At 38.9% G+C, this 22,221-nt stretch overlaps 1 protein-coding gene across 1 annotated transcript; it reads left to right on the top strand.

Annotated features, from left to right (window-relative positions):
- Positions 1-14,455, top strand: LOC148370215 (calcitonin gene-related peptide type 1 receptor-like). Its single transcript, XM_088330084.1, has 13 exons — positions 1-187; positions 2,671-2,733; positions 2,807-2,951; positions 3,047-3,157; positions 5,470-5,582; positions 5,661-5,752; positions 9,237-9,363; positions 9,438-9,591; positions 9,665-9,725; positions 11,011-11,077; positions 11,290-11,508; positions 11,578-11,619; positions 12,770-14,455. The coding sequence occupies exons 2-13, from the start codon at positions 2,689-2,691 to the stop codon at positions 12,974-12,976; spliced, it is 1,383 nt and encodes a 460-aa protein (XP_088186210.1). The 5' UTR covers positions 1-187; positions 2,671-2,688; the 3' UTR covers positions 12,977-14,455.
- The last annotated feature ends 7,766 nt before the right edge of the window (positions 14,456-22,221 follow it).

Here is a 22,221-nt window from a genome sequence, read left to right on the forward strand (position 1 = left end):
GCAAACAAATGAGGTCATCTGCTCAGTGTCCTTCTTATGACAGCTCAGTGTTGCTTCAGACTGTGGAGGGTACCAGAACAGACACACAGACTCCCCATTAGCACAGCTTCCATCTTTTTTATTCTAACCACAAAAAAACAATCAAGTTCAGGGATTAGTCTTCAAAATACTGCTGTGACCTGAAAAGGTAAGACCTTGTTTGCGCTTCATTTGGAAACGAATATGATGTGCTCCTGTGGTGTGTGCTTAAAATGCGGAAAATACCTGGTGTAGGAAAAGTGGATGGATATACAAGAGGATTAAAACAAATAATTGGTATCTGTATTGCACTCAAAATAATAGCTATGCATTTGCTTTTACTTGGTCTCTATTGAGCTTGAAGTTAATGCACCGATTGACTGTAGATTCTGTTTGGAGCCACACCTCATGTAACTGAAAAGAGTTAACAAAGTAGTTTGGGTCAGACTGTGAATTAACACTAGGAGCTACATTGAAACTCATTCGGTGAAACTCGCTCGATAAGGAGGCAAAGCAGGAAGGAAACTGCAGAGGTCAAAGGAAAAGAGAAGCTGAATCATAAGGAATCCTGCCCTTTCACACAGCAGAAGAAAGGCCTGTGTTTTTGTGCTGATATTTTGTTTACACAAGTGATCCTCCCACCCACTCTTGATCATCGGGCTGAAGAGCGTTTTCAATAAATAAAAATATGCACCTTTTAAACAGTCATAAAGAATATTATTATTTCTATTATTTATTCTATGTTTTTCCATTGAAATAAAAGGCAATCCTAAAATTAGCGACAAAAAAATTGTGTAACATAATTTAGAATTGAAAGGGTATTTATTGTCATTCAAAACAACATGGTGAACATTGTTTTCAAACATTTCAGTCATGGCACTCCATGATTAACACGCAATAAAGATTTAAAAGAGGGAAATCAGAATGACAGGATAAATGGGAAATTATTGACAAAGTATTGCTTATAGCCTGGTCTAAATAGTTGGTGCATCAGAAATAAATACAATAAATTAATAAATTTATAACCAAACAAAAGAAAATGTTCCTTTACAACAGCACTAAAAAATCGGTGTCAAAAGGTTTCTGAATGGAAACAATGACAATATTATTAATCTCATTAATTTAATACTAAACCATTTTTCGGATAAGGAAGTCATAAAAAGTTAAACTTTTCTGAAACTCATGTTTATTTGCACAATGATACCACTGTAACAAATATGGACTTTTTTGATTGCCAGATTTTGAATGTCTGTTATCAGCCCTTTAAGCCCTGTCACCTAGGGCTAACCCCTAACCCACTAACCCAGTGATCTCTTGCATGGTTCCCAAAGGCTCCAGGGTGCCCCCCTAAGGACAGCGGAGGTGTCTGAGGACCTGTACTGAAAATACCTCACCATAGCTCGGTCTTTGCGATCTTCTAGTACAGGGGTCGGGAACCTATGGCTCGCCAGCCATATATGGCTCTTTCTATGAGTACCTTTGGCTCAGAGACAAATTTGATTGCATGCTAATTTTCTCCATCTTGTTCAAAACTTGAGCCATCAATCCTGTTCAGATACACACAAAGCCAAACCAAAGCTTATTTCAAAGCAGTACTTCGCAGAATATATAGGGCACGTTCTTCACTACAATTTACAGTTAAGGTGCCAAGCCCCCCCCAAAAAAAAACAAAAACTCGTTTTGGCTGTACAATAGTAAAGAATCATTTATATAAAAGCTCACTATATAATCTGTGTTCAGTGTTCAGATACCTTATGATGAATCCACAGAACAAACTGTAAATACGCCAAAACACCGGAAAGAGAACTTACTTATTTGATTGGGTGAGTGGGAGGGATGGGTGGAGCTATGCAAAAAGTGCAAGCACTCCCTCCCATCTCTTGCCCTACGCCGTCTGCGCCAAAGGTAAGCACATCAGGCTCCCTGTTAGCAGAATGTTGTGACGTTTTTACAAAATAACTGCTTGCATCTCGTTTTGAAACCAATATGTATGAAAAAAAAGGGTCAAAATGAGTTTAACCGATCTTGAGTAATTGCAAGAAAGAGACAAGTTTAAAGTGGTATGTTTGTTGATTTTGGGACACGGGCTCTGGCATTATTCTGTTTTCATAATTTTTATCAAATCATCAAAAATAAATGTGCTGAAGACTAAGCTTTTGTCTGGGGCGCGGGTTTAGCAATTTAGTAAATTTGTCTCATAATATATGGTGTGGCTCTTTCCCAAAATAAAATTAATATATTTTGCTTTTATGGCTCTTTGAGTCAAAAAGGTTCCCGACCCCTGTTCTAGTACAATGATTTTTTTTCTGTGGTTGACTGAGTTTATGTAACCCTACTTCCAGCAAATGGTACTAACATTGTAATAACATTGTAACAACATAGTAGCAACATAAAACGTTGTTTTTATAAAAAGCATACAGACTGGGTGCCTTTTGTGCTAATTAGTTACAAGAAGTAGCTCTTGTCTTGAAATAGGTTGGAGACCCCATTCTAACCCCAAGCCTGAATCCTATCCCGAACATCCTAAACCATACCCACCCAACATCCTAACTCCAACACTAAACCCGGCCTAACCCTTTCCAAAAAGGCTGTCATTATTTTAACCCAAATCCAAAATGTTTTTTTCACTTAAAAACAATCCACCTTCCCCAGAAAATCCTGCCATCAAAAATGGACAGCTTCCTCTGCCTTGTGGTTCTGTGCTCTGTCAATAAGGTAGTAAAAGTCTGTACACTGCTATGCTGGAAAAACAGTCCTAATCAGGAAATCCATGTTCCCATCGTGTCAGCTACTTTTGGCTGAAAGTTTGGAGGACACCCATCAGGAGCAGATGAACCAGAACGGCCAGCATCCATCAACCATCGCCATGGCCCAGTACAAGTGCTTCCAGCGGATGGTGAGAGGAGAGCATTACCGTAGAACCCAAACAAATGGTAAGGAACAACGATGTTGATTTTGCAAAATATCCTGGGCACACCCAAATAGGCAAGGATAAAGGTTCTATCAATGTTATATTCTCTTTTTGCAGGAATGGCGTGCAATATGACATGGGATGGTTGGTTGTGCTGGGACGAAACCGAAGCAGGACTCACAGCAGAACAGAGCTGTCCGGATTATTACAAAGACTTTGACACTTCTGGTAACAAATTCTCATACATACATTACTCGAACACTATTTTTAGACCAGTGTGAACAGAAAAGTCTGAAATAATAGCAAAATATATTCACCTTTACTCAAGAAAGAAAATGGCCAGCTGCTAGCCTTCTCATTGGGAGTTTGCATGTTCTCCCCGTGCCACTGTGGGTTTCTCCCGGGCCCTAGAGTTTCCTCCCACATTCCCAAAACATGCTTGATAGGTTATTTGGCCCATTCTAGGTGTGAATGAGCGAGTTTTCTGTCTGTGTCTGTGTGCCCTGCAACTGGCTGGCAACAGGTTCAGGGTGTCCCATGCGAACTGCCAGAACATATCTGGGACAGGCTCCAGCACCCCCGTGACTCTACTGAGCATAAGCGGTGCAGATAATGGATGGAGGGAAAATGACCAGCAAAACCACGACTTCAAATATCGTATATACCCGCATAAAAGCCTGCATAGCATGTAAGCGACTCCCTAAAACTGCTTAAGAATAGCTACATACTCATATAAATTCAACCCCAAAAATAATAAAACATGTACTTCAGCAATTATTGTCATTGTGTTAATAATAAATATTAATATACTGGTAAAACAGCTAAAATATAAAATATAACATCTTTAAATCATTGACAGTACCTTCAAACAGCACTACCCGGGACGTTGTTATGTGCAACAAAAAGGAAATCAAACTAACAAAATCACACTAAAATGAGATGTGGTCCCTTTTAAATACAATCGGGATGGGGGCAATTGACTCAACAGGAAGAATAAATCGAGCAGGGCATGATTGCTATCTACTGTTAAGAGGTGTAATTGACCCTACTTTTAATTTTTTTCTTAGCATAATTTTGCCAAGACAAAGGACCGTGATCCAATGAACAGGTCGGTGATCCACTATTAGGTCCCGACCCACCAGTCAATAAACACTGGTTTAGACTTCAATGTGAACCTAATTTACTAAATTTACTAAATTGCTAATTGTAATTCACCCTGGTCAATCCTGGAAGGGGGATTACCACATGTGAGGTCCTTTCTCAAGGTTTCTCTTTTCTCCTCACACTGAGGTTTTTGAGTTTTCCTTGCCCGCATGCTGGTGTAGTTAAGCCTCTCTCAGGTCTCTTTCTTCACTTTGTTAGTTTGTGCCTTTGATCATTTTTTATTCCCATTCCTATCTATTTTGTTTTAAACGTATCTTAACCATTATGCGCATCTGTATATTTGGTGTTTTGCATTGTTGGGTTGGTATAAAGGAAAGGAATTTTTTGTTTTATTGTCTTATTGTACACTGTAAGTTTTTATCCTGCACTTTGGCATAACAATCATTCTCTGCTACAGTATTCCACAGTACATGCTTAAGTTCATGCTTCTCTTAATGAAAAGCAACTACCCAATTCGAGTTGCACTCATACAGCCCCAAACCATGACATTCACAACACCATGCTTGAGTTGAGGCACGACACAAACATGTTTGTTATCCTTGGCTGGTTTCCACCACACATGCTTCACACAATCTGAGCCAAATGAATTAATTTTTGTCTCATCAGATCAGAAGATATCTTTCCAGTAAGTCATGGCCTTTGTTTCCATACTTCTTTCCATTTTGTCAAAACAATGTTTTTTCAGTGATGTTCTATTATACAATATGACAAGAACTATGCAGAAATGTGAGGGGTCTACTCATTTTTGTGAAATCCTGTACTTGAATAGATTTATGAAGAAGAAACTGTACTCCTACCCCGCTAAATTACCCTACATTAAACCCATAACCAAGTAACAACACCTCCATGAAAATACACATATTTCTCTGAATTCTTCGCTTACTATTTTTCTCTCCGATGAGAACCACTTTGCGACCCAAGCTCCGCCACATTTAAAGGGGCAGCATCACATACTAAGCCGGTGGCTCTTTTAAAGCTAACCAGCGGGTGTGTGATTGGCGATGGATCCCAAAGGTAAAAATAGCTCCACATAAATTGAAATTAAACTGTGTTAATGTTATTTTATTTATTTTACCTTTTCAAAAGGTTGTCATTTCATTATTATAAATGCATGCTATGTTTTATAGCACTCTTTATGTATTATTTTTTGGAGTGATTTAATTTTCAAAATGAATTTTATAGAAGACACAGTTCCATAGAAGCAAACAATTTTGGGGGCTAGGCCTTAAGTTCCAAGAAGTGTTTCCCTGGTAAAAAAAAATGTTCATTTTCAAAATGAATTAGCTATTCCAAAAAAAATGGATTATTTGTGTGTGGAATTAGTTTAATAAAACATCAATGATGTGCATGTTTAAAAGTGGTCATTTTTTCATCAGCGCTCGCGTCCAAAGTTTGTACGGAAACGGGCGATTGGTGGCGCCACCCTTACAGCAACCGGACGTGGACTGACTTTACCAACTGCAGAGCCAACACGACGCATCATAGCACCGTGAGAACAAATTTGGACTCGTTAAATGTATTAGTGCTACAGAATATTCTTTAGTGTAGTAAATGGTTGTTCTTTCAGGTGGCGATGACGCATTTCTACCTAGTCATGATTGGCCACGGGTTGTCACTGGTCTCTTTGATCATCTCACTTGGAATATTTTTCCATTTTAAGTAAGTTTATGCAGAACTTGTGACATTATAGTATGCATCTGTTTATCCCATCATTCAATAACATTGATTTGGCTTAAGTTCACCTTAAAAGGTAAGTAATTATCGGAAATATCCAAATTGTATAGCTCATTTACATAAATATGGTAACTCATATGTGTAACCGCGGTGTACGTGTCCCACCAAAGATCCACATTCACGCTGGACTGGATGATGAGGTTTTTATTATTACAGTTTCTGCAAATGGATGAGTCACAACATTAGCTTTTTCTGCTGGGTCTGATCTCTTTGATCTCTTTGTAGTTCTCTCTGATAAGACTAACAACAAAGCATATCAAAGAGCTTTCTTTTCACTTTACAGAAAATACATTTTAGAATATCACAATACATTTTAACAAGATACTTTTAACAAGAGATCGTATAGTGGATTTTTAACGTTTACAATGAATTCAACATGTTTTTCTTTAGTCTGAATTTTAACCAACATCATCCTTTTTTAATGTATATGAGAAAATAGGAATAAAAACAATAATGAGTATAAAAATGGGTACAATTTACCTGCAAATGGATGAGTCACAACATTAACTTTTTCTGCTGGGTCTGATCTCTTTGATCTCTACAAAGGGAATTAATATTTAGTAAAACAGAAACAAAACGAAAATAAACGTTAACAGCTTGACAATATCAATCACATTACTATGCATGGTGAGAGATTTGTCAGCTGGGGTTATAATGTTTAAAATTTACTTCTTTTGTGGAGCACAAAAAGATAGGTCTTACCTTTGTAGTTCTCTCTGATAAGACTAACAACAAACCCCACCTCCTGGTCACATGTTAGAAGCCAAAACCAAACCCCACCCCATACCAGCAGATGGCACTGTTGGACTCAGCATTGCAGGACATTTACCAAAAACTATACACATATTTCAGGAATTTCAATAAAACAAAAGTTATTATTACACCCGTTACATATGCTAAATATAAAAAATAAGCCATCAAATCCAAAGAAAGGGATACATAATACAAAAAAAAGCCATACACGACTGTTCAAAAGTTTGGGGAAGCCTAGAAATGTCCCTATTTTTCAAAGAAAGTCAGAAATACCCCAATACATTTTTAACGTGGTAAATTACTTTTTTACTGCAAATGTCTTTGAATTGAATATTTACATAGCTGTATAGCGGCCCATTTCCATCAACCAGCATTCAAGTGTAGTAAAACTACATTGTGTCTGCAAATTGCATTAGAAGGCTAACCAATGATTTAATAATCCTTGTGCATCAACGTTAGAAGAGCTGAAAATAATTTAGCTGGCTAGAGAAGCTATAAAACTGACCTTGCTCTGTGCTAGTCAAGTATTATGAGCATTACATTTGTGGGTGTGATTAAACTTTTATAACATCCAGAAAAGGAGAACTTTTGTGTGAAACTCGACTGTCTATTCTTGTTCTAAGAAATAAGGTTGCCAAGGAACTGAAGATTTCCTACAATGGTGTGCACTACTTCCTTCAGAGAACAGCACAAACAGGCTATAACTAATGTAGAAAAAGAAGTGGCAAGAAGTACATTAGAGTCTCAAGTTTGAGAAATAGAAGCTTTATTACGAAAAGTAATATCCTTTTTTTATCTAATCCCCTACCCTCTTTTAAAGTAGTAATATGTGTGGAAAAAATTGAGACTTATACTCCAGCAAGTAACTCTCAATTTCGGAGGGTCCGGTGACCTCTGAATAACACAAGGGCAAAAATCAAAACATTGATAATTTTATGATTAATTGTCTGTATGCTAGGCTAATGTTAGCCAATGTACGAAACGCAAAGAATGTGCTAAACCTTTTGTTATGTTTTTAAATGGCTGGACCAAACAAAAAACAAGAACATAACACCTTTGTCTGTATCACTTAAATAGATAAGGGCTAAATTACATTTGACAAGGTCAAGGCCTGCCTGCTGGATGTCGCCAATGAGAAGGTTTTCTACGCCCCCTGAGATGATCTTGATTCATTATTGTATACAATACACGAGGGATTGTTTGTTTTCTCTCTCTCTATAGTCGTTACTGTTTATTGAAGAAAATCTTGATTTTGGGTAATAGATGTTCGCACTTTTGAATTGTATTTCAAACCAATAATTATATTTAAAACATATATCAGTTGAAACTGCAATTGTATTTTTTTTCTTTGAAGTAAAGTTAGACCACTTTTGCTAACATAGAAACTTTAGGCTCGTGATGGTTTCTGAATAATACTGGCTTCTTTAATTCAATATTTTACCGGTATATACGAGACATTTGTCTTTTGTGCCTGTTGAAAATGAAAGATTTCTTGACATACACCGGAAGAAAATATTCCTCTATTCATCATAATGGAATATATTTTCTAGTTTCAATTGAGTTTACTAGATCATTGGTTCTCAACCGGTCTGACTTCAGGACCCTCCATTCGACTTTCATGACAAGCTGCGACCTAAATCGAGGAAAGATGTCCACTTCTCAAAAGCATCCAAGGAAATCATTTTGCAGTTTAAAGTAGAGATAGTAAAATACATTCACATTTTTTCAAATAACAAAGTGACCAGCAAAACCAAAACAATTGTATGTACCGTAATCGCATATATGCCCAAATCGCATATTAGGACCCCCATAAAACTCCTTTAAAATAGCCACATAGTAAAATAAATTCAAAACATGAATTAAACATGTACTTAAACATTACTTATTTATGTAGTTGACAAAAGATTAATATACTGGTAAAAGCTACACATTTTAAAGCATTTACTGTTAACCGTGACTCTGAACTTGTATACTGTTGTGGGGGTGCATTCGCAATGATCGCAGCAAGGCTTTAGGGCAAGGACCTTAGCTTGGCCTTTTGGCTGAGAGTAAGTGTCCCGGCTCCTAGGCTTTGTAGCGTATTATGAACTGACCGATAACGGATAATGGATAATGAATAACGAAGATAGATCAATAACCCTTAAAAACCCCAAAACCCCCCTGTACCTTCCAGCGGCACTTAAATAGCAGATACGTGTACACCCTTTTCTTATTTAGCAATCGTTTTTTTCTTCGACTCAATCGTTGTCACTGTAACTTCTCCTTCCCCTCATGACTTTCTTGGGACCAAATATTATGGGCAGAAAAAGGTAAACAACAACGACAACAACAAAAAAACCCACAAACTCTTTATAAATGTACTCCCTCTCAAACGCGCCAATTGACTAAACTGCTAAAAGAGATCAAGCATGAATGTAATTTACCCTCTATTTTTTTCTTCCTCTTAGCATTATTTCACAAAGGGGAAGGCCCGGGACCCTCTTAAAACTGGTCCACGACCCACTTTTGGGTCCCAACCCACTAGTTGAGAAACACTGGACTAGACTTCATGGGCATTTTGATAATTTTTAACATTTGATCAGTCTGTTTGTGTCCAATTTTTGGGGGAGACCCTCCGTACATTTGACACCCCTTTTAAATGGACATTTTCCTGCAGGAGTTTGAGTTGCCAGAGGATCACACTGCACAAGAACCTTTTCATCTCCTTCGTTTTGAACTCGATCATCACCGTTGTGTGGCTCACAAAAGTGGCCAAGGAACAAGGGCACACCTTCACCGACTCAGTAAGCGAGTTGTTCTCTTTTGCCGGGAACAGGCCGTAAAGTGTCCCGTCATGTTGTTTTGCTTTTGATGCTAGGCTAGCTGCAAGCTGCTAATGTTTATTCACCTCTACCTGCTGAGCTGCAACTACTTCTGGATGCTTTGCGAGGGCATCTACCTGCACACACTGATAGTGGTGGCTGTGTTTGCAGAGAAGCAGCACCTCTTGTGGTATTATCTTCTCGGCTGGGGTGAGCGTGGAAAAGCATCATTTTCAGCGAGTTTTGTCAATTCAGAGTGACACGTTTGCGTTCCACTGGACAGGTTTTCCATTGGTCCCAGCTGTGTTACATTCCATTGCACGCCAATGCTACTACAACGACAGGTAGGTTTTTCTGAATCTATAAGATCACATGATTTCCACAAAAGTGTATGTTGTTCCATTAGTCCCAAAATGTTGTCTATGTACAAAAGGCCGTTTTCTTAGTGTAGTGTGTTTTAAAGGGCAAGGGTGTATTATTTAGCGCCTCTAGTTTTAAAAACAACTTAATTCATTCAAAAACGATATTGATTTCAATCATAAGAAAAATCCATGGACTATTATACAGGCGTACATTTTACTTTAGAAATCATCAATATATTGATTCATTTTACCTAACTGTTAAGTAGCAATTACCCGTAGCAGCAAGACGGCTGAGGCTCATGTTAAGTCTTAACATGAGCCTCAGCCGTCTTGCTGCTACGGGTAATTGCTAAAGGCGGAGCAAAAATTGAGAATAAAAATGGTGCAGTTTGGTTACTTTGAGTCTCCATAGTTTGTATTCTTCCTTGTGCTTTTTAGTACTCTTTTTTGGGTTGCCCTACGCAATACAGTGACTTTTTGGGGGATTTTGTCCATTTGGCAAATAATTTCATCTCATCTCATCAGCTGCACCGCTTATCCTCAGTAGGGTCGCAGGGGTGCTGGAGCCCATCCCAGCAATCATCGGGCAGTGGGCAGGGGACACCCTCAACTGGTTCCCAGCCAATCGAGGGCACACTGGGACAGACAACTCACTCGCTCATTCACACCTAGGGACAATTTGGACCGGCCAATCCACCTGAAATGCATGTCTTTGGAACGTGGGAGGAAACCGGAGTGCCCGGAGGAAACCCACGCAAGCACGGGGAGAACATGCAAACTCCGCACAGTAAGGCCGGGAGCTGGATTTGAACCCACGCAGGAGGTTCCCACAACCTAAGAACTGTGCCGCACACGCGCTAAACACTTTTATATTTTTCAATTCTAATTTCAATTTCATATAGTTGGTCCCCTTAGGAAAATCCATCTTAAGTGCTGTCGCTGCAGAGCGTGCGCCAAGTGATTTATTTACAACATCTTGTATTCCCAGGCCTTCCATTCAAGTACTAACCAGGCCTGACCCTGCTTAGCTTTCCAAGATTGGGCATTCTTAGGATGGCATTGTAATTCACAAATGAACTACAGTATATTAAGTTGAAACTATACTTTAGCTAGTTTTTCAAGTAAGAAGGTAACGAAAATTAACATTGTAAACAAGAAGCCTGTGGTTTTCTAAAGCTGAGCCATGATTGCTTTGTTTTGTAATGTTTACCTTCGCTCCTAAGCCAGAGCATTGACAAAAATGAAAAAACTTTTTTTTGTCTGGTAGATGCTGGGTGAGCTCAGACACATCACTGCTGTACATCATTCATGGACCAATATGTGCAGCGTTGGTAGTAAGTCACTACATCCATCTATCGATCCGTCTATCAGTCTATCTATTAGTGTATGTATCGATCAGTTTATCCGTGTATCTGTATGTTTATCTATAGACCTATATCTATATGTCTTTATGTCCTTATATCTATATGTCTATAACTGTCTGTCTATCTGTCTTTCTATCTGTGTATCCACTGTCCATTCGTCCATCCATCCTCGTTTTTTGCAGGTTAACCTTTTCTTCCTGCTGAACATCGTACGAGTTCTAATCACCAAACTACGAGTAACGCACCAGGCCGAGTCCAGCCTCTACATGCGAGCGGTGAGGGCCACCCTAATCCTCATCCCTCTCCTTGGGATTCAGTTTGTGCTGCTTCCCTACAAGCCACAGGAGCATTGGGTTTCTGAAATCTACCTCTACATTATGGAGATTCTTATGCACTATCAAGTGAGCGCTGATTTGAAGTTGAATAATGTCTGGATCATTTTTACTGAAGACACTTTTGGTCACTTTCAGGGTCTCCTCGTGTCTACTATATTCTGTTTCTTTAATGGAGAGGTAAGACACACACATTCATATATAAAATATAAGGTTAATTTATGAATAAACAAGTCTGATTTGCACTCATGTTGAATACAAATTGAACTTTTTATTTAATAACAGTTTATATCACTTTAAAGAGCCAGGTTCACTACTGATATCAAAATAATGAACTACAAGGGGAGTCCATCCCTCAAAAATGGGATGCTTCCAATGTTGTATCAGTAAAAAACATGGCTCTAAGCTATAATTGTTGTCCAGGAAATTTGAACTCCTCAAAGTTTTTTTAATTTTTTGTTTAATTTGATGCAGACAACATTGGGTTGACAGTTTAACTGTACATTTTTTAAAATATGATTCATATTTTTAACCATGTCAGTCAATTTTGACCATGAAAAGCAGTGATAATTGTAAAAAAAAAAATCAAAGCAATTTTTTAAGAAGAACATTTTTTTAGAGAAGGCGGAGAGGCAGTGGCCCAAGCGCCACCCAGTCGAGGCTGCTGAAATGACGAATGCTAAGGTTTAGTATGGAAAACAAATGTTTATTTAGTAAGTAAATATTTGCAATATATTTAATTTACCTTGCTTGGATCAAACATTTTGGCAACTCAAAACAAACAGGGTCAATCAATGTTTAGGCACCTAGAGTTGAAAATTACAAATGTATATTTCTTAAAGGGACAAACTTAATTGATTTTAAATTTGAAAAATAAATACATGAATTGTCATAAAAACGTCAATTTTTTCAAATACTCGTAGGTCGAGAAATCTTTATTTATTTTACATAACATGAGCCTCACCTAAAGGGAGCTGACATAAGTGTCAACTTGCCGCTATGGATACCCAAAAATCGAAAATGTTGCAAAAGTATGGGCAAAGAATGAGAAGAAAAATAGTATGGTTTTGGCACTCTGAGGGGCCGTAGTTTATATTATTCTTGTTGCGTTTTTGGTTGACTACACAATACAGTGACATTTAGTGGTAAAATAATACACAGCCCTTTTAAGTTCTTCACAAATTGCCACACTTCAAATTCTAAAACATAGGTCTCTTCCCGACAAATTCCCAGATTTGTGTCCACCAATTGCCAATAATGTAAATTGAAGCGTAAAAGAAATTCCTGACATGTTTTGCCATTGTTGATTCTCAACCCTACCCAACAAAAGGTTCAGACCGTTCTGCGGAGACACTGGAACCAGCAACGGATGCAGTTCTCCGGCACCTTCGCCAACGCCGATTTCTTTCGACCACCTTCCTACGTGGCTTCGTCGCTCACCGAGGTCCACCGATGCTACAGTATCGAAAGCAACGTCGAGCCTGCTAATGGCAAAAGCTATTCAGACATATTCAGATCCGACAGCCCCTTCGTGTGACAGAGACTCTGGATGCTCCAGGCTGGAGGCTCCAAAAAAAGTTCCATTTTTGACTCCGTTCTTGAGAAGAATATAACCCAACCAGATTTACTGTGACGTCTTCACACATCAGCAACACGTTTGTGTATATTTTTGCTTTAAAGAGTAACAATTATCAACAAGGACGGTTGATCACCAAAACATCTGGATATTTATTTTTTGCAGAATGTTTCACTAAAGCCTTGACAGGTGAAATCTATTCAACCTTACGTAACACATTTCAAAATTTGTCAGGTTCTTTAGGGAGGACTAAAGGACTTTTGTCACGCCGCCTGAAAGGAAATTCACCCTAATTTGTGGTGGGATGTGTTCATGTGGCACAGAGTGGCGTTGTAGTCACATTTACTGCTAGCTTTTCGTTTTTGATTTTGCATGTTGTGTTTAATAGCTATGTCAATTATTTATGGCCCTCCTGTCCTTTTTTACGCTTTAAAAATGCCAAAAAGTTTTGTTGTTCTTATTCCAAAATGCTGGAAAAGGTTTAATAAATTCACGCATTGTAGATATAATATTGTGTTTGAATGGCATTTATATTGACATATAATGTCAATATTGAATTATGTGTGTTAAAATAAGTGCCTGAAGAATGAACTTTTAAGCTGCAGGTTTTAGTATTCTAAATCAGTGGTCCCCAACCTTAGGGTTATGGAGCGGTACTGGGCCATTCTGTGTGTAGAGGGCCACACAGAAAGAAAAACAAGTTCCATTATTCTTTGCTCATTACTGTTTTATTGACACCGCTACGATTACACAGAATGTGAACAGGGCGTTGTACCCAGGCATTGCAACGGTAATATGGGAGATGAGGATCCCCGATCGCGGAAAATGCAGCGACGGATGAATCAAACCATATTTTCAATTCATAGCCAATCAGTTTGGTCACTGTCATGTTACAAAGATTGTGCTGTACCCAAATTTGAAAGATTATTCAATGCAGTTCGAGGATACATGGAATCCCTACATTGTTGACAAGACAAGCAGTGCACTGAACTAAACGTTCCCATTGCGACTAGTTGGCTCAGTTACCGATGTTATGTAAGACTGTTGTAGTGTTATGAAGACACCCAAATATTTCACATGACTACACTATGGATTTACACTTATCATTTTTATTCTTATTATTATTGCCATTGTTGTTATTAATTTGATCATTGTTATTGTTATCATCATTATTAATTTAGAAAACGTACAAACATATTTAATACCAACTTTGGCCTGGGCAGTGTAAATATTGTCACACATTCAACTAGTCCATGGTTAACAAAAGGTTGGAGACCATTGTTCTAAAACATTTGATCGCAAGCTATGTACAGTACATGACATTAAACTACGGGTATATCCTGATTTAACACGTTCACTGCCAGTCTCCTTTAAAAAATCTTTGAGGTCTATTGCCGTCAAATGGAGCAAATGATATATCTATAAATAAGGCCAATATTTTACGATCATTCTTTCATCTGAAAATATTTTTGATTGACCGTTTTGTAAAAATGAATAGGATTGTACGGAACGAAATATAACAATAATTGCCGTAAATCACATACGGCTAAGTCATGGCCCGCGGGCTACATGTGGCTTGCAAGAAGGTTTTCTCTGGCCTCTGAGCTCATCTTGATGCATTATTGTATCATGCACATGCATTTTTTAAGACTAATTCTCTTTGAAAAAAGTTTTTGTGGGGTTAAAAGATGTTTGCACTTTATTTTATTGTGTTTCAATCCAAATCTCCAGTTTAATGAATGATAGAAAATGATTTTTTTTTCCTTTTAAGTGAATTTAGCACTCTTTTGTTGGAATTAAAACGTTTGATTAGTTATGGTGCCTGAATAATAGCGGATTCTTTCATTTCCTGTTCATGTTTTGGGGTTTTTCTATAGAAAGGAAATTGTTCTTCTGTGACTGTCCAAAATACAATATCACTGACCTAGGCACAAGAAAATATTGCTTTACTTTTCTAATCGTATTGGAATATATTTGTTTGGTCTTCAGTAAGTTCATTAAAGGTAACTACGCTAATATTATACACATGTTATACACTCTATCAGTCAGGCCCTTGGTTTACAGTTAAATTCTTTGCTTGGCCCTCCGTCCATTTGACTTTGACACCCCTGCTGTAAATCAAATTGACTGTAATGTTAAACGCCGCTTCTCTTTTGCTGTCTCTTGAAAGGAAGTACATATTTGTCTTTGACACGTTCAACAAAAGGTGGCATTTCCTTTTGACTGCTGCTCCCAGACAAAGTCATGGCATTTTGCATGTAAACATAGAGGGACGTCTCAAAGGAAAACGCTAACAATCATCCTAAAAGAACAAAGCTGAAAAATCGATTATGGTGACACACTTTTAACATGGCAGGTTAAACATACCGTGTGTAGACATGAAGCAGGATGTTTATCATTGGTTTGTGCCCATTCCTTCCCACGGCCCTCCCAAATTTACATCAGTCCTTAAGGCATTATTAACTTCCTTTTTCTAAGAATACTTGTGCACTGAACTTTTGAAGATTGCCAGGGAAGACTTCCTGCGTCTTGTGACCAACGATTGTTTATATCCTCCCTTTCCTCATGCAAAATGACATCGCGAAACAAAATTTAGCATCTGTTAAAAAAGGATGATGTTCAGATGACAGATTTACTCTTCTTAATGTGTTAAAACAAACTCAAATGTGTTCATTGTTGCAGTAAGCTGGAATCTATTGCACCCCCCTAAGTAAACAAGGTGAAGACGCGTTCATCGGTTTTGCTGCTAAAGCTTGATGATCTTGAAGTTACGAGCCATTTAATTGGGACGGGTGATGAAATAGTCATAATCAAAATGGAAGTAAGCAGATGGGTTCAGTAAGGTTTGTGTCTGGTGAGGCACAACTGGATTTACAGATAAATTAATTTACAACTTATTTATTATTTGAGTGGCACGGCAAGAAAACAATATATAAACAGTAGCATGGAAAAAAAAATTTGGGCTCATCTTAACATGTAAGCGAAGTCTATATGCTGCTCCTTTTGAATAAAAGAATCAATAAATAGGTAAGCCTTGTAGTGAATTTGGGTTGTCGATAAATTATTTAAACAACATGTCTCGCCTTTTAAGAGCAACACATATATTTATATATATATTTTTTTTAGATAGTTTTAATAGGAAAACACATGAAAAACCTTCTTAGTAGATCTGAAAGATTGGCAAGACAACCATTTAAAGTGAAATCTTTTCACCGTTTTTGAATTTGAACATACTTTAATCTCACTCTCGGAATTTTTTATTTTTAAAAATCTATGGAAGAAACCTGAATAGAACACAAAACAAAAATAGGGATAATAAAAAGACAAAGAAAGATCGGTTGGGATCTTGCCTGGCACCATTGGTTAGCTTGGTGATACTATCACTAACTCTTTTGTTTAGGGCCAAGGTGTACGTTAATTGAAAATCATTGGTCCCATTATCACCCACTGCCATGATTGTGTCCCTTAATTTGCATCTGCAGACGCTCAGCACAGTAATACCGTACATACTGCCCCTTTTGAATAAAAGCATTGATAGATAAGTAACCATCCATTATGGAAAAAAAAAATCCATGCAACGAGAATAAAAATACTGGATGGCTTGACATGTTTTTAGCTTGCTAATACTATTACTTATTTTCTTGTCTTGTATCACCCTGTTCCATTAACCAAGATGCTTGACCCACCCTCAGCACAGTAAAATGTTATGTACTAATTGTACTGATAATATTCGCAATATAATGTGAAAATTTTTGAATAAAAACTCAAAAAATTGGCAAGTTGAATAAGAAAGAACTGAATAAAAACAAACATTTCATGTGTTTTTTTTATTTTGTATTTCCATGGTGACAGGTAAGGCATATAGTTCCCTGACCTCACTTTACCGGAAGTAAAGAAAATTAAGGGTAAAGTGATTAAAAAATACTCCAGATGCCCATTTGGCTCAAAAAGTGATCAAGCCGTCTGAGTGCAGCAACATCTGACTGTGGAAAACAATAGAATGAGCTTTTGGCCACACTTGAGGGTGTGGAGGGCAGGCTGTTGAAGGGTGAGCTATGTAACCTGCATGCAGGGATGTGACCCGGTCTGGGCGGGGATGCAGGATGTCCGCACGGCCCTCTCGCACCCAACGATTCTGGACACGAAGTCAAAAGGGTGGAGGCGTGCATCATGTGATCATTTCACAATTTTCAAGCGAGATAAAGGCCTAAATGTACATGCAATTACCTCATCTTAATCTGTCTGTTTATAACATAAACGTTTAATATTTTTGAATGCACTTAATGTTTTACAATTGACAGTACTGTATTTGTGTTTAACTCTGTGAAACATTCAACTAATATAAAACAGACAAACCATACAAAGTGCAGGAGAAAAAAAACTGTATTGGATTAATTTAGTATTTCAACAATTGTTTTTTGATCATTTAAACATCGATTGAAATCAACATGTAACTAAATTTGATGTTCCTACATTTAGAGCTTGACCCGGGTCAAGGGACATTGTGGATTATCTATTGCAGTTGTCTCAAACCTTTTTAAACTGAGAGCTTTTTTACTTATTAGTGCAAAGGGCAACCAGTTTGATATGCATTTCTAGAATAGAAAGTCATCACGTTATTAATACGTTGTCACTATGTTATTACCAGGTAAATTATTGAAAGTAGGGTTAAATAGACTAAAACAATCATTTTACTAGCAAATCGCAATGATCCAGCCCCGGTGAGATATTTACAGAGCAGGTCTGCGGGAACCTCTGCTGTTCTTAGGGGACACCTTGTTGCCTGCAGGCATCACATAGGACACCCCTGTTATAGCGTTACATAGTCAACTAGCGAGCCAAATATGTAGTTCATATTGTTAGCTAATTGGATATTGACAGTGGGCAGGCTGGTAAGTAAATCTGTTTTTGTTGATTGAAATGAAAATTTAGCCACTAGCTAGCTAGTACCCAGCTAAATGTAACTTCTAGCTATAGCGCTTTACTACTATCTAGCAGACTTGATTTACTGTATATTGCTACATATGGTAAGCCATCTTGTCCCAATTTTTAGTTTATTTTGTAAGCCAGCTAGGTATTTACAGTGGGCAGGCAAGTAGGTAGTTATGTTTATATTGTTTGAGACAAAAACAGACACTAGCTATATTTAGCTTCCGGCTAAATTGCTCTTTTACTGATGACCAATTATCAAACTTTGGCTATATAGCTTTATATCAAGGGTCTCCAAACTTTTTCAAGCTGAGAGCTTCCTTTTGTTACTTATTAGTGTCAAGTGCACCCAGTTTGATATGCATTTTTAAAATGACAACTTATCTTGTTATTACTATGTTGTTACTATGTTGTTATCACGTAATTATTGGAAGGAGGGTTAACTGGACTCGTTCAACCATTGAGAAATAATATTACTGGAAAATGACCCAGCACTGGTAAGCTATTTTTAGAATAGAATAGAATAGAATATACCTTTATTGTCATTGTTACAAAATGGGTTAACATATTGTGACAACGAAATTGGGCATGACACTCCAGTTTTACACATTCACAGTGAGGTATGAGCCAAGAAGATAAAGGAACAGAGAAGATAAGGTTATAAAACAAGGGGGATAAGGCTATAGTTATAATTTACATAGTATTTACACAAGAAATGTCGGCATGTGGGATGTTACATACAGTGTTGTCGTGATACCGTTGGTATCGTAAGGGTTGTGCAATATTGCATCTGGTGCAAAGTCATTATAGTGCAAAAAATAGTCAGCATATGCATTGGTGCAAACATAGACAACATAGTGCAGAAAAAAGGAAGTGGTCAGACATTGTGCAAGGTGAGCAGTAAACGTAGTGCAGTCGACATGTGCAAGAACATAGACATTAGTACCATTATATTCGTATGAGGTAGTGTTGGCGCAAGTTTTCAGTTTTTTTTGTGCGGTGTCTGTTTTGAGCAGTGAACAAACATAGTGCAGACAGCATGTACGTGAGTACCATTTTACAATCGTGTGAGGTAGCTTTTTGCAACAGTTTTCAGTTTTTTTGTCCGGTGTCTGTTTAGGGTGGTAATGGCTGTGGGGAAGAAACTGTCTCTGAGTCTGTTTGTTTTTGCTTCGTGTGACCTGTAGCGCTTGCCGGAAGGCAGCAGGTCGAAGAGGTGGTGGCCGGGGTGAGAAAAGTCCATGATGATGTTTTCTGCTCTGCTGAGGTAGCGAGAGCAGGCAATGTCCTCCAGACTGGGCAGAGAGCAGCCGACGATTCTCTGGGCTGTTTTGATGATCCTCTGGAGCTTTTTCCTGTCTGCTGCTGTGCACCCAGCATACCACACCGTGATGCAGTATGTTAGGATGCTCTCCACTGTGGCTTTGTAGAAGGACACCTGCAGCTGCTGTTTTAGGTTATTTTTCCTGAGCAATCTCAGGAAGTGCAGTCGCTGCTGGACCTTCCCTACCAACGCTCTGGTGTTTGCAGACCAGGAGAGGTCGTCGGATATGTGCACACCCAGAAATTTGAAAGAGTGGACTCTCTCTACACAGTCTCCTTTTATGGTGAGTGGTGCTGAATTCCTGCCATTCCTTCTGAAATCCAGAATCAGTTCTTTTGTTTTTGTGGTGTTCAATATGAGGTGGTTTTCCGAACACCACGTTGAAAGTGACTCCACCTCATCCCTGTATGCCGCCTCGTCCCCTTCAGAGATGAGGCCGATCAAGGTGGTATCGTCAGCGAACTTAATTATAGTGTTTGTGGGGTGGGTCGGTGAGCAGTCGGAGCTTTAGAGGGTGAAAAGCAGGGGGCTCAGTGCACAACCTTGGGGGGAGCCAGTGTTCAGTGTTAGGGTGGGAGAGACGTGGGTACCGAGTTTTACCGACTGTGGGCGGTTGGAGAGGAAGTCCATTATCCAGTGGCAGATGGAGGGAGAGAGTCCTAGGTGTGCAAGTTTCTACACCAGGATCTCCGGGATAATGGTGTTGAAGGCTGAGCTGAAGTCCAGAAAGAGCATTCTGACGTAGCTCCCCCGGTGGTCCAGGTGTTTCAGCACGGTGTGAAGTGCTGTGTTTATGGCGTCGTCAGTGGAGCGGTTTGCCCTGTAGGCAAACTGGTGGGGGTCCAGTGTGAGTGGCAGGGAGTTTTTGATGTGCCGGGACACTAACCTCTCGAAGCACTTCATGACCACAGGCGTAAGAGCTACAGGCCTATAGTCGTTGAGGCTTTCCACTGCTGACTTTTTGGGGATGGGAATGATGGTGGAGGTTTTGAGGCAAGGTGGGACGGTCGCCTGTGACAGGGACCGGTTGAAGATGGTGGTTAAGACCCCAGCCAGCGGATCGGAACAGTCCCTGAGTACCCTCCCTGGTACTCCATCCGGGCCAGTTGCCTTCCTTGGGTTTATGGTATTCAGCGCACGCCTAACTTCGTGCTCCTGAAATGTGAGGGAGTTGCTGCTGGTTGTTGGTGGGTGTGATGTGGCTGTTTGTGGCCTTCCAGCTTCAAAGCGAGCGAAGAACTATTTTTACGAACAGGTCCACAAGCACCTCAGCTGCCGTGAGCAACACTTGGGAGACCTCTGATCTAGTGCCTCCTAGAGGTCAAGTCAAGTCATGTTTATTTGTATAGCCCTTTATCACAAGGAGTCTCAAAGGGCTGCATAGACCACAGATTATTGCAAACCACAGACTACACCATCACCTTATCTAAAACCTACATGAGGGCAAGGTTATTGCACAATAAACATAAAACAAGAGGCACATAATGCCAAAAAATAAAGAACAACAGAAATAACAAAAATATGTATTTACCTTTTTGTCCACATTATAAAAAACGTAATTAATTTGAAAAATAAGCAAAGATACATGGACTGATATATAAAAGTGCATTTTTTTAAATACGTGTAGCTTATTTTACATAATATGAAGTTCCTCGAGAGCGCCTGTGTCAAATTCATGGCCTCCAGGCCAAGTCAGTTTTGCCAAATAATTTTACGTGGCCCGCATGGGCTTAAAATGTCTGAGGTTCAAGACTGCTTCGACCAAACACTACATTTCCCACAATACCTGCCAACTACACGACCCATGGACTGTTGGCGCACCTGCACCGTATGTTTTCATTTCAATGTCAATGAGCAGAATTGAGAAATTTTCTCAAGCATGTCAGCCTCGATTTTGTTATTGTTAGATAGATAGATAGATAGATAGATAGATAGATAGATAGATAGATAGATAGATAGATAGATAGATAGATAGATAGATAGATAGATAGATAGATAGATAGATAGATAGATAGATAGATAGATAGATAGATAGATAGATAGATAGATAGATAGATAGATAGATAGATAGATAGATAGATAGATAGATAGATAGATAGATAGATAGATAGATAGATAGATAGATAGATAGATACTTTATTCATCCCCGTAGGGAAATTCACACTTCCAGCAGTCTACCCCGTTGTTTATTAACAGATGAACATGATGCCCTAGGGGTCCTTGTAGCGGAGTTGATGACGTCACGCCAGTCCAAAAATTCGACATCCCTGCGGCAGATGGAAAACTTTTCTTTGTGAAAATCCAGGGATACACCACCTCGTGTTAGCAAGTCCGCCTCCTCTCCGATACCCCCGGCTTTCGTGTCTCTGTTTAGCGGCGTTGAAGCCGGATTGCTCCGGGTAGCTCCGGGTGGCTTCACGTTAGCGTCCAGAATGCTAAACGTGAGCCACGTTTCTGCAAAACACAGCAACTGCGCTCCCTGTGCGCTTCGATGTTTTCCACCAGCACTCGATGATTTTATTTGGTCGTGAGTTCGCATTTACCATGATTACGGATGGTACCGAAGACTTATAACGCCGCTAGCCGCTTCGCTAGCCGCTTCGCTAGCTCCGGCTCTTCTTCCACGATAGGCCCCTTCATCACGCCGGCACGAGAATTCTTCAGGGCAAGGAGTTGAAATTCCTTGAATACACGCATTTTTTGTGCGCTAAAACCCATGTCCATAGGATGGAAGTAATCCATAGTGTAGTTGTCAAAACGGAAAGAAAAAACACCGAAGATAGGAGCAGACAATAAAACAATAGGGCAGCTGCTGGAAAAGGCAGCCGCTCGTGGCAGCGCCGCTTTGACCAATCAATTAACATATTACATAAGTGTAGCTATGTTTTTTTTTCAAAACGGTCGAAATGTTTGAGACTTGAATGAATAAATAATCCAGAGTTATTTTACATTA

This window comes from Urocampus carinirostris, chromosome 3 (genome assembly GCF_059441175.1).
Source record: "Urocampus carinirostris isolate Australia breed hairy pipefish chromosome 3, RoL_Ucar_1.0, whole genome shotgun sequence".
In the NCBI taxonomy this organism is placed as follows: Eukaryota; Metazoa; Chordata; class Actinopteri; order Syngnathiformes; family Syngnathidae; genus Urocampus; species Urocampus carinirostris.